The sequence below is a fragment of the Ammospiza caudacuta genome, chromosome 20 (genome assembly GCF_027887145.1).
Source record: "Ammospiza caudacuta isolate bAmmCau1 chromosome 20, bAmmCau1.pri, whole genome shotgun sequence".
Lineage (NCBI taxonomy): Eukaryota > Metazoa > Chordata > Aves > Passeriformes > Passerellidae > Ammospiza > Ammospiza caudacuta.
The window spans coordinates 10,715,485-10,728,588 of record NC_080612.1 but is presented as its reverse complement, the minus strand read 5'-3'; the positions used below and the strand labels follow the sequence as shown (position 1 = coordinate 10,728,588).

The following is a 13,104-nucleotide window of genomic DNA, read 5'->3' as shown; positions in this document are numbered from 1 at the left end:
CTTAATGCAATGTCATTTGTATTCCAAGATGTGAGTATGCTAACCAGCACTCTGTATTCTCCTTCCTTGTCCCTGTACTGCTCTCCAAGTCATACTTGCAGGGCTGTTACATTTTTCTGAGTAAGAATTTGCACTTGAGTAAGATACAATCAGTTTTATAGGCTTCGTTAAGGGATTCTTGAAAAGATTAAGGCCTGTATTTATAGCTGCCTTTGACTTTTGGCTGTTACAACAGATTTTCATTTCTGGACCAACTGTTGCACATATCTTGTGTTTCACTGAAAATGGCTTTCATTACAAGTCCAATTTAGTAACTGTCCATTGTCTTCACAGGGAGGGGGTGAGCCTTTCCCTGCTGTTTGTTTGGGTTAAATGATAACACCATTTATAGAGATAATCTCTGTAGCTCTGACATCATGTTTGCACTTCCTGCTCCCTCTAATGAAAGCTCTTCACCCTGGGCAAGACTTCTGTCTCCAAGCAGCATCGTGGTTCTTTATGGCCCCTTTTATGTTCCTTTCATACATTCCATTGACAGAAATAAAAATTACATCCACAGAGCTAGTGAGTATTGTGGGAAGTTGAAGGTAAGATGGGGAGTGTATGAAATAGCTGTGAATATGTTCTGTGAACACAGACACCATGAAAACCAAGCTGTGATGTCTGGAATGGCAGCCAGGGAGTGCCACAGGAGGAATCTGGACATTGTGGTCCTCCAGCCCTCCTCAGTGCCCAGCAGACTGAGGTGCTGCTCACTCGTTGCTGAATGAGCTGGATTGATAATCCCATTTTGTGCTGTACCTCTTCTTTCTCCTTCCTCTCCTCATTGAGAGTTTTGCATCTTTAGCCACGGGTTTGGGATGGAGGAATGCAGGTGCTGGTACATCCCTTTCTGCATGTGTAACCAGAGAGTTGTGTAGCATTTCTGGGAGGCCAGAGCTGCTCTTGCTCTGGGTATGTTCAATGTCTGTCACAAGCTGGGTTTCAGACAGTAAAACTGATCAAAAGCAGAGCCTGTGCAGTAACAACAATTACTCTGCTGTGTGGTTATGAGGTGTTCAAAGCCTCTGTGGCAGGGCCACGCTCAAGCAGGAGCTTGGGGCAGTTTCAGCTTCATTCCAGCATCTCTGCTGTGCTTTACTGGTTCTGCACTTGGCCAGTGGAACACAGCCCACTTCTGGAGTCCATCCCTGTCCAAACCCAGCTCTGACCCTGCCCTGGAGTGGGGGAATTTCACCTGAGCTCACCCAAGATGCTGTGGAGAGGAGCTGGAACAAGCCATGGGATATGGGTGAACATTTCCACCTCATTTTCCTGTGCTGGTTGTGTGAATGGTGCCCAAACCCCTGCCCTTCAGCTGTGCCCAGTGCCACAGGTGAGGGCCTTGCCACCAGGTTGTGTCAGCTGAGTGTTCCAGGCTTAAAACTGCAAAATCAGAGTGCCAGAAATTCCATCTTCTAGATTCCCACTTTGCCATTTTATTCTTTCTACCCAATGTTGCCTCAAGTCAGTTAATAATTTTCATTAAATTCTACTTTATTATAGTACTACTGTATTATATGAATGTGTGTATATATATATATATATATATATATATATATAAAATTTTAAAAAAACCAACTATGGTTACAGTATTCCTGGAGAAAACTGATTCCAAGCAGGCATTTCTCATAGAGAATGTGTTTGGGGTTTCCTGGAAAGAGTCACAAATGGTGAAAATGGAATTTTCAAGTTTGCTTCTCACACTCGGAGGCGTGACAGATTGCAGGTTAATCTGCCTCCCCTTCCTCTTCCAGAAAAGGTGTTTCTAATGAAACTGAGTTCATGGTGGTTTTTTTAGGGAAAACTAAGACTGTAGCCTGCACTTTCTGCTCTCTGCAAGAACCAGGACTGAGTGTTAAAGGAAGAAAATTTAATTTCTGGCAGAGCACTGTAGGTAAATCATTGAGTGAGCAGTGGAATAACTCATGATACATTCTTGTGAAGTATTTGTGAAATAATAGAGATGGCAATGAGCTCTGCAAGGTGCCTTGGCTGCTGGGGATGTGCCTGTTGAGGTTGTGCTGCAGGGACAGCCCTGGGCCCGTGCTTGGTTCCCTCAGCCCCAGCTCTCCCGCCCCGATGCGCGCGTTACGAACCCAGCGCTGCAAACAGCGCCAGCACAGCCCCTCAAACGCTTTCAGATGTGTACAAACAACAGTAATGAACAAGGGCACATGCTGAAATGGTTCTTTCCTCCTGCTGCATGGTCATCTGGAAGTCCTTAGAGCAGGGTCCGTGAGCACGCAGGGTCAGTTTTCAAAGCGGCGTGCGGGGATTTCGCCGCGCGCCTCCCATTGCCGTTAATGGGAGTCAAACGGGTAAATCCCCACGCTCCGCTTTGAAAATTTACTACTAAGCCTCTTGACTTCTCACTACATACTTTGATTGTAACAGTAATCCATGGTTAACATAATTTTCCCGACAATAATGTCAAACATACTTTTGAAGTCGGTGAATTATAGAAATAGTTACCTCTTCCATAATTCTTTAAAGATGGCCATCAGATGGATTTCACCGTGCCTTCGTGCAGTTCAAATTGTTCTTTAACTCAGAAAAGAATATGTTTGTTCTGTTGTGGTGCCCAACTGATTGTCTGCTCACAGTCTGAGTGTTGAGCAGCTTTAAGGTTCTCCATGCTGTGAATAATATCAGGGTCTAGCTCTGCACAGATTTAGAAGTGCATAGTGCTAGGCTGGCCTCCTAAGGGAACTTCGGAGATGGAAGCTGAAATTAAGCCCAGGGAATTTTTAACTTGGGGGAAAAAAATCCAGGCTGTTGACTGTCAGACCAGTGTGAGTAAGGAGCAAGTAAAGCAGTCATAAAAAAATCTAAGAATTAATTTCCTAATTACAGACCTACCTATATCTTTATTAAAGTGCTGATACAGAGAGTGGATGGTCCATAAAGCACCAAATAAACTGTGGACAGTACACAAATAATGAATGAATCCAGCTCTAATCAACTGGTGCTGTGGAATAGCTGTCAGTCTGGCTAAACTCCTGCTTTATAGCCCTTTTTTAGCTTAATTTTATTATATTTATGCATATGAGAGTGTCAGAAAGTCCTAACAGGAAAAAAATGAGCAGGGAGTAGTTTTGGGTAAAAGAGGATATTTTAATCTGCATGCCATGCTCCTGTGGGAGTTTACAAGCTGAAAACTGCATTAAAACCAGAACTTTGTTCAGTAACGTGCAGCCACAAGAAAAATTACATGGAGCATATCTCCAGCCTACAAACAGTTTATTGTTAACATGGCTGTGAGTGTTCTGCCCAGAATGAAATCCTGCCCTTTGCTTTGTTGTCCCACTTGGGCAGAGGTAGAGCCAGAGGCAGCAGCTCTGGCACAAACCCACAGAGCACGAGCTGGATGTGAGCTGCACAACTGTGGGGCACCAAAACCACCCTGGCAGAGCTGAGATCACATCAATAACAGGGAAAAAAGGTGAATGTGGTGAATTTGGGGTGAGCCAGAACCGTCACATTCTGCTGGTGATGCTCTGGAACAAAGGCATGAAGGAAGTAATTCAAATTGTGGAGCTGAATTTTCCAGCACAAGGACTCCTGAAGTTTGTTGAGAAACTTATGATTTCCTCAAGTCTCTACCCCACCTAAATGTAACTGAGGAATCAGAGGAAAACCATCAAAATCAGGTGTTAGGGTGGAGTTTTTATGAAAATAAGGTACATATCATTTTTATCTTGTGTACCTGTTCACCACAGACATCCCTGGAGACTGGAGAGGTTATTTAAGAGTACATTGACCTGTTGCTACTGCATTTTAGAAACTCATCTGACATTATTAACGTTAATTATATTAAATTATAATTCTGGAGATGGAAGAGGCAAGCTCTGGGTGTCTGCAGGCATGTGCACCAAACAAACAGGCTTTGTGATGCTCAAATGCCTTTGTTTGCTCTTAATTTGGACAAACATTCAGCCCTTAGAGAAGAGCACACTGGGAATTTCATATATAACTCTCAATTAAATTGAATTGTGCAAAGCTTATTTCTATAAATGAGAAAATTAAAACCTTTTGGTTCAAGAAGTACACAAAACTAAGTAAAACTAATGATTTATTGTTCCCAAATTAAAGCCATAAGTGCACACACTGCAATTGAACTGCAGTGGTTCTTTGTTCCAACACTTTTATGCTGCTGAAAGATGATAATTTATAATCCTTGAAGGAAGATTTGTCTTAGCTTTAGGTATTTATTGTACAATTAGCCCATCCATGAACAAACCCACTGTGTTAATTCCAGTATTCCTCCAGTGTGTATTTATCTTGCTCACGTGGCAGGAATGTCTATGCAAATTATTTGAGATTAATACAAATTGTTTGTTTTCTTTACTTGTCAGTAAATATCAAGGAGAAGCTTTTAATCAATGAGGGGAGTTTTTCATACTTATTCATGGAGCTGTGTGACTCAGGTCTGGAACTCCAGAGGAATATCAGCTCTGCTGTGTTCCAGCCTTTGCTTTGGTTTGTGGTGACTCTTGTGTCTCACAGTCCCTTCTGTGCAGTTTTCCTGGCACTAACAATCATCACAAATAACTTCATTTGCAATGTGCTTTTTCCAGATACAACCTTCCTTCAATATCATGGTAACACCAATTCTGTCAGTGCAGAGAAAGGAACCTTGCTGGAGGACAGAGACTAAAGGTGCCATTATTACTTTTGAGCAGCTCAAAGATCCTTTTTGCCAAATATTGATGGCAAAACTGATTTTTGCTATAGGTATCAGTCCAGTTTTTCAGAAGTGTCCTTGAATGCTCATTTTTTGATTAATTTAATAAGCAAACTGTAAGAACTCATGTCCTGTCATACTGTCAGACAGAAGTTGTATGTTTGAATTCTCACCTTAGATTTTTAGTAAGCACTTATTTTTTTGTATTTTTTCACTTTTGTGTTTGTGTATTTCTGGGTTAAACAAACTCAGTTGCAGATATTTGATGTGTTTGTTCCAGATATTGGTGTGAAAACAAGTTAAAATTTAGCATAGCTCAGACACAAGGCATTTAATTGATTTGATTATTTTAAGAAGGTACAAGCCACCTGCAATTGCAGTAAAATTGTGCAGCCGAGGCTTTCTTGCTCCTGCTCTGTGTCTGCTCCATTTGTGACTTTTCCCAATGAAGGAGAAATTACAGGAGAACCAGTAAAAAATTTGCTACAAAGCTTTGCCAGAATTGGAATTTTATTGTTTGTTATCCTGCATGGTTGGGAAATTCTTCAGAAATTTAAAATACTCTGTGTTGCAGCATCAGAATAACCTCAGTGGTGAGTGAGAATCTGTTGTAATTTCCAGTGTGAATTCAAATTTTCAAGGAATTGAGCTGGAAGATAAAAGATTACTCAAATTCCTGGAAATGGCCTACCAGGGTTAAATTAATCTCATCTTGGAGCTTGATATGGATGTGAGAGGTGTGTGCCCAGAAAAGGGGGAAACAGGAAAAGGGGCTTTGCATTTTTACACTGTGTTTGTTCCTACAATTGCAAGGGCATTTTCAAGTTGGAAAGATTGCCCATGTGAAGGTGTGTAAGAAGCAGCACAGGGGTGGCAGATCCAGCCAGGATCACTTGTCTGTAAGGTCATTTGTCCCAGCTCACTGCACATTCCCACTGGGAGTGGTGGGAGTGGGGATCCCCCATCCCAGCCAGCCCCTCCAAACTGCTTCTGTGCTAGGTGTGGCACAGAAATGCAGCTTTATTAAACAGCCAAATAAATGGCTGAGGGCTGACCTCAGCTGAGCCTTTATCACTGCTGCCCTGCTGCTGAACTCCCAGGCAGAGCTTTTCCATGGAATTCAGCATTTCCAGCTCTCCTGGCTGGAAAGGGTTAATGCTGTGTGGAAACACAAGAGCTGTGGCTCCTCAGGGAAAGGCTTCCAGGGCACCACCAAAACGAATCATTTGTTCAGCTTTTCTGTTGTTTTTTCAAATTTCTTTCTCACTGTAAAGCCATCTTGAATCTCCAGTAAAATGTGAAAGTATTCCCCAAGGGAGAAATCCAGCGAGCAGACAGGGGGGATGCTGCTCCCTAGGCTGTGGTTGTGCAGCTTCCCTAATCTTGACAGCTCTGGTAGTTGCCCCTGGGACAGAAAGAACAAAAAAAAAAAAAAAAAAAAAAAAAAAATTCAGATCAGTCCATAAAGTTCCTGTTGGTTTGAAAGCAAAACCATCTGCTGGAGCCATGGAGTTTGTTAGGGAGTTCAGTAACAGGAAAGCCTGCAGTTGATCAGCTGTGCTCTCTGAAACAGGCAGCAGGATTCAGGGAGCCAGGAGATGTGGGGAGCATGAGGGCAGCAGCAAAATGGGTCAAAATATTGGGTTTGGTTTGTACTTGTGTGGTTTCAAGGAAGAGAAGTGGCTGCTGTGATTTCATATTCTGAGTGTACTGTGAATCCTCAAGAAGACATACATTGCTGTGCCATTAACTTACTTTAAAAGCTTTTTTTTAATAAAGCATTCAGCAGTAAGTCTGATTTGTGTCTTGTGGGTTTTTTGCAGTGGTGCCTCCGGGGAGCCCCGGGCCCATCACCCGGCACGAGTCCTACGACAGCCTGGCCTCCGACCACAGCGGGCAGGAGGATGAGGAGTGGCTGTCCCAGGTAGGCTCTGGGGGCTCCCAGCTCAGCAGAACAGCAGTGGGAGCCTCTGGAAGCAAAATTCCCAACTTTCCCCCAAGTGGGAATTAACCTTCCTGCAGGCAGGGTGTTGCTGTGTGTGAAGGTGACTCTGCTGTGGGTGTGGGAATGGATCTGATGGTGCCAGAGCTGACAGAGCCCCAGCATTCCTCACACACTCACATCCCTGGGAAGCCCAGCAGGAAGTGGAAAGTTTCAGCTGGCAGTAACAAGTGATCTGCCTCCCTTTGCCTCCTGGCATGGTCCTTTTAGGGCAGGGATGGAGGAAGTTGGAAGAACAGTGGTGCCCTTTGGGTGGTGACCTTCCTTTGACCATAAAAATGGGCAGTAGCTGGTTTCCTTCCTTCCTTCCTTCCTTCCTTCCTTCCTTCCTTCCTTCCTTCCTTCCTTCCTTCCTTCCTTCCTTCCTTCCTTCCTTCCTTCCTTCCTTCCTTCCTTCCTTCCTTCCTTCCTTCCTTCCTTCCTTCCTTCCTTCCTTCCTTCCTTCCTTCCTTCCTTCCTTCCTTCCTTCCTTCCTTCCTTCCTTCCTTCCTTCCTTCCTTCCTTCCTTCCTTCCTTCCTTCCTTCCTTCCTTCCTTCCTTCCTTCCTTCCTTCCTTCCTTCCTTCCTTCCTTCCTTCTTTTCCTTTTTCCTTTCTTTTTCCTTTCCTCTTTCCTTTCCTCTTTCTTTTCCTTTCCCCTTTCCTTTCCCCTTTCCCCTTTCCTTTCCTTTCCTTTCCTTTCCTTTCCTTTCCTTTCCTTTCCTTTCCTTTCCTTTCCTTTCCTTTCCTTTCCTTTCCTTTCCTTTCCTTTCCTTTCCTTTCCTTTCCTTTCCTTTCCTTTCCTTTCCTTTCCTTTCCTTTCCTTTCCTTTCCTTTCCTTTCCTTTCCTTTCCTTTCCTTTCCTTTCCTTTCCTTTCCTTTCCTTTCCTTTCCTTTCCTTTCCTTCTGACAATTCCTGTGACTTCTAGCCAGATATAAATATTCTATTGCTTTAAAACTATCATGCTTGGTGGAGGATTTTTATATCTTTAGGTCTAATCTTTGTCTTGTTATCCAGTCTTGCTTTGTCTCAGTCCATGAAGCTTCTCTGTAAGAACTCAGTAAATACTTGAGCATTTGGCTCAGAACCTCAGTGTAAGAATGTAGGTCATGAATAATACACTGAGAATTAGTTCCTGTTAGAAATGAAAGGTTAGAGTTAAATAAATAAATAAAATTTACAAATGCTCTGGATTTGCCAGAGCAATTACAAGGTACCTGATCCATGGAATTCACCCTGACAAATTAGGTGGGTTTCCTCTGGTTTAAGAACAATGTTGTTATGGGAGTGATGCATTAAATGTGTTGCTGGGGTGTATGGCATAAATATGAAATATTTATGGATGGGATTTGCTTCTCCCACTGGTGAATAAATCATACACAGCTTTTTCCTGAAATGAGAGGTTAGGTTTCCACATGGACCTGTCCAGGAGGAGCATTCACTGGGGAATCCAGTCATGTGAATTCATTTACCTGTCTGAGGTTTCAGATGTGGCTGCACTTTGAGGTGTCTCATTTGTTTGTGCTGTGTCTGATTTCTCAGAGCACAAAGATGATGAAACTCCTCAGTCAGGGCAGTCAATAGGAATTTTATCTCTGAGTTCACTGGGAGCAGATTTCACCTGTAGTTTCTGTAGTTTTCCACCTCTCCAGGACTGTTTGGAGGCATTTCCTTATTTTACTGTTCTGGTGAAACCTCAGGGAAAAAGAGATTATGGCAAACCTACCTTATGGCTTTTTGTTTATTAATAATTCTTAGAAGATACAAGATGTCAACAGAACTTAGACTGCTCGAACTTCACCACATCCATCCCTCTAGAAGAATAAATAAATTTATAAAAGGAAATAAAAATCCCAAGTGATGTCACAGAACAGGGATAATTCTGAGAATGCTCCTGGAATGTTTAACTCCTGCTGAGAGCAGCAGTGATGAGAGCCCTTGGAGCAGAGCAACGCTGGCTCTCCCCGAGCCAGCCACTTCAGATTAAGCCTAAAGTGCAAGGATGTTTTTCAAAATTAAAGTGTTGTTATCAACAGCAACAGCAAGCAGTGAAAAAACACCGCCCTTCACTTCAACTTTTCAATTAGAACAGTGGGTAATGGGTGCTGTCAGTGGGAAGTAGATACAATATGTTTGTCCTGCACACAACAGGAGAGCGAATAGGAACATCTGGCCATAGCCTCAGTAAAATTGCAGAGGCATCTGTTTACCTCTCGGCTCTGTGACACTGATGGTTTCAAGCTTAAAATACACAGATTACTTTATCTGTGGCCTAATTTACGCTGCTACATAAAAGCTACTTGCCTCAGAAAGGGCTGCAGCCAAGCTGGGTTAGGCTGAGCTAAATGCAAGGATGGAAATAGAGCTGCTGTGGTTGTTGTCTGACATGAGCAGAGAACTGACATCAGCCAGGGTTTCGAATTGCTCCTTGAAGATGGAGAGTCACTACTAGTGCACATCTGTGTACCTATATAAAAATCTGTTTTCATTAATTCTCTGCTAATTTGCATTTCTGCTGTGATGCTGATTGTTTTAGCAGAAACTAATAGGTACTTTATAGTCTATTTTCTGTTCTAAAAGTATGAGTTCACCAGAGCTTAATAATTTCATTTTACCTTTCCTTTTCCTGATATTTAAAAGCTCTTTTTGATTTTTAGTCTTGTATTGCATTATCTTTCCAGCCTTAATGATTCTATTCTCCTGATTAGAGAAGTTGAATGCTTTGTTCACCCTTTTATTTACAGTTTTCCTGATCACAAACACCCTGCTTCTGTTTAATTGTCAGAATTTTGGTTAAATGGACGTGTTTGTGGCACATCCATGGTTGTGCTCCTGTGCTTAGTGTGACCTGGGCTCATCCCGGCACTCTTCCCATGGCTCTGGGTTATGGATTTTGTGCTTCCCACAAGGTGCTCTGTGCCAGCCTCTCCTCACATGTGCCAACAGGAATTAGGAGCTGTGATTTACCATCCAGCTCTCACTGGATCCATGGGAAGCAGCTGAAGCTGAGAACTTTGACAAAGCAGCTGTGACAAAGCTGGGAGGAGCTCTCTGGAAGCGCTTCCCTGCCCTGCTTGGGGATCTCTGTGGGATGTGGGCCCTTGGTTCCTCTCTCTGCTCCATGCAGATTCAGGCAGAAATGTGTTCCCTGTCAGTCATGGCATTTGAGTTTTGGGGTGTATTTCATGATGGCAAGGGGGAGAATGAACAGGATCAGGTGAGGTGCTGGCCAGGATGAAGCTTTGATCTTTAGAACAACTTAAGAACTGGAGTTCAGTGTCCTGAGGCTGGTGGTTCACGAGCTCTCAAAGCTCTGCAAGAAGGTCTTGGCTTTGGCTGAAGCATCATTCTCCAGCAAAGACATCTCCAATTTTGCTTTGTTAAACATTCCTGCAAGCACCCTGGCTCAGAGCACCCTTCTGCCTTGAGAACAGTGGGATTCCAGGAGTCCAGCACACCAAAAGAACTCTGTAGCCCTGATATTTTCTGAAGTACCTTTGCCAGGATTTTTCTCCTGAGAAGCTGAGAGGCCTCAGGAACAAAATGCAAACATTGATTATCTGGTGCTGTGGAATGCAACAGGTGCATCTGTGATTGCTCTCATGTGGTTGTTTCTAATTAATGGCCAATCACAGTCCAGATGGCTCAGACTCTCTGGTCAGTGACAAGATTTTATAATCATTCTTTTCTTTGCTTTTCCTTGCTAGTCTTCTGATGAAATCCTTTCTTCTATTCTTTTAGTATCGTTTTAAAATATCATTTTAGTATAATATACATTATAAAATAACAAATCAGCCTTCTGAAGCATGGAGTCAGATTCTCATTTCTCCCCTCATCCTGTGACCCCTGTGATCACCACCACAGAGCCCCTCATTACCTGGAGCTGCAGCTCAGTGTTAATCCCTGGCCATCTCCCCTCGCACAGGTGGAAATTGTGACTCACACGGGGCCTCACCGGCGCCTGTGGATGGGCCCCCAGTTCCAGTTCAAGACCATCCACCCGTCGGGCCAAACCACCGTCATCTCCTCCAGCTCCTCCGTGCTGCAGTCGCACGGGCCCAGCGACACCCCCCAGCCCCTGCTGGACTTTGACACTGATGATCTCGATCTCAACAGCCTCAGGTAACAGTAACACCAATTCCCAGCTGCCTGACATTTGCTTCTGTGGGATGTGTCACAGTTTTTATCAGGCTTGTCCAGAGGAAGGTCTTGGAAGAGTGGTGATGCACCAGTGGGAAAAATCCATCCAGGCTGAGCAGCTCAGATTCCTTTTGCTGTCAGACAAAGACAGCACAAAGTCTGGTGGCCTTGCTCAGTGTGCTCTTGCCTTTCACAGTTTCTGCATTGCTTAATAAATTCATTTTCCCAGACGTGAGTGGGAGCTTTGTGCCATGAATTTAGACAGCGGTCAGTGTGTTGGAACAGTAAGTGAACTTCTGGAATGTTTTCCTCCTCCCTGTTTTTGTTTTTTCCCACTCCTTTTTTTCCTTCTTTGTAATTATTTTTCATGTATTTAATTCATCTGGTTTTGGACATCAGCTGATTTGGAACTGGGGGCAGGGGATGGGCTTAGGGAAGGGAAGGAAGGAGAGTGAAGGTAACTGTGGGTTTACATTTACTGGTGATTTGTAGAAAAGATTTATGCTCCAAGTGTTTGTGTCCTGCCCAGTGACTCCAGATTTAACAAGTTTCCATGCTCCTGACTCTGCATGTGATTTGAAGTCCAAAGTTCTGTGGTAGGGACTTGGATTGTTTGGGACTGTGTCTGAAATTCTTAGGAGTAAATCAAGAGAGCTGGATAATATGACTTGTCCCATGAAAAGTGGGCAGATTATCCTTGGACTGGAAATCCATGGGTTTGAATTGTTTGATTTCTCCTTGTGTGTAATTACTGCCACGAGTAAGGATGTAGCTGTCAAATTTTTAAAAAGTATAAAAATATATATGTATGCATATACAGAAAGAAAGCAGAAATAAAAAGAAATAATACAGATCTTTGTTATAAAAGGAATCAACAGTTACAAATGGGTCTTTAAAATTCTGCTGTTGAGGAGGGCAATGGAGGCTTTTAACCAAGTTTGGGTAGGGTGATCTTTATCCTTTGAGGCTCCCTGAGAGCTCCCATCTGAGCCATTCTTTGGGAATACCCACTTTGAGTCTCTGGGCAGATCATCCCAATCTCAGCTGCAACCAATCAAGGGAAACCAGAACTTTCCAACGGCTTTTAAGCCACTTCACAATGAAATTGCTGCTTGTCCCAGGTGATTCTCGTTTGGGTGGGATTGTGGCCAGGTGGTGGCTGTTAATATTCTGCCCATGGAGGGGTGGAGCCACCATCCCTGGACCTGCTCATAGTAGGACTGGAGGTGGCCCTCAGTGCCATGGTTTGGTTGGTGAGGAGGTAGCAGGTAAGAAGTTGGACTGGATGATTTTTAGGCTGTTCTCCAGCCTGGGTCACTGTGTTTGTGTGGGCTTAGTGCTGTGGATGAGGATGTGGCAGGCCATGGGTTGAACTGGATGCCCTCCAGGGTGCTCTCCAGCCTGGCTCACTGTGATTTGTGTGGACTCAGTGCCATGGTTTGGTTGATGAGGAGGTGGCAGGCCATGGGTTGGACTGGATGATGTTCAGGCTGTTCTCCAGCCTGGTTCACTGTGATTGTGTGGACTCAGTGCTATGATTTACTGGATGAGGAGATGGCAGGCCATAGGTTGGATTTGGTGCCCTTCAGGCTGCTCTCCAGCCTGGCTCACTGTGATTTATGTGGATTCAGTGCCATGGTTTAGTGGATGAGGAGGTGGTAGGTCAGAGGGTGGATTTGATGCCCTTCAGGCTGCTCTCCAGCCTGGCTCACTGTGATTTATGTGGATTCAGTGCCCTTCAGTGGATGAGGAGATGGCAGGCCATAGGTTGGATTTGATGCCCTTCAGGCTGCTCTCCAGCCTGGCTCACTGTGATTTATGTGGATTCAGTGCCATGGTTCAGTGGATGAGGAGATGGCAGGCCATAGGTTGGATTTGGTGCCCTTCAGGCTGCTCTCCAGCCTGGCTCACTGTGATTTATGTGGATTCAGTGCCATGGTTTAGTGGATGAGGAGGTGGTAGGTCAGAGGGTGGATTTGGTGCCCTTCAGGCTGCTCTCCAGCCTGGCTCACTGTGGTTTCTGTGCTCCCCAGGATCCAGCCCGTGCGCTCGGAGCCCGTCAGCATGCCGGGGTCCCCGCGGCCCGCGGCCGACCGGCGCGGCGTCTCCACGGTCATCGATGCTACTTCAGGTAGGAACAGCCTCATTTTCTGCTCCATATCATCAACCTGCTCTTTGGTTCTGGCTGGTAATATGTGTACTAATTGTTGCCATCAAAGTTGTCCTGGTTTTCTGTACCACAGGGTAAGTGCTGTCTC

At 44.3% G+C, this 13,104-nt stretch overlaps 1 protein-coding gene across 1 annotated transcript in view; it reads left to right on the top strand.

Annotated features, from left to right (window-relative positions):
* BCAS3 (BCAS3 microtubule associated cell migration factor) overlaps positions 1-13,104 on the top strand; it is a 296,311-nt gene that overhangs the window by 112,504 nt on the left and 170,703 nt on the right. The window contains exons 20-22 of the mRNA XM_058817596.1: positions 6,550-6,650; positions 10,632-10,828; positions 12,880-12,977. Coding sequence (XP_058673579.1) covers positions 6,550-6,650; positions 10,632-10,828; positions 12,880-12,977 — 396 coding nt within the window. The remainder of the gene's footprint in view (positions 1-6,549; positions 6,651-10,631; positions 10,829-12,879; positions 12,978-13,104) is intronic.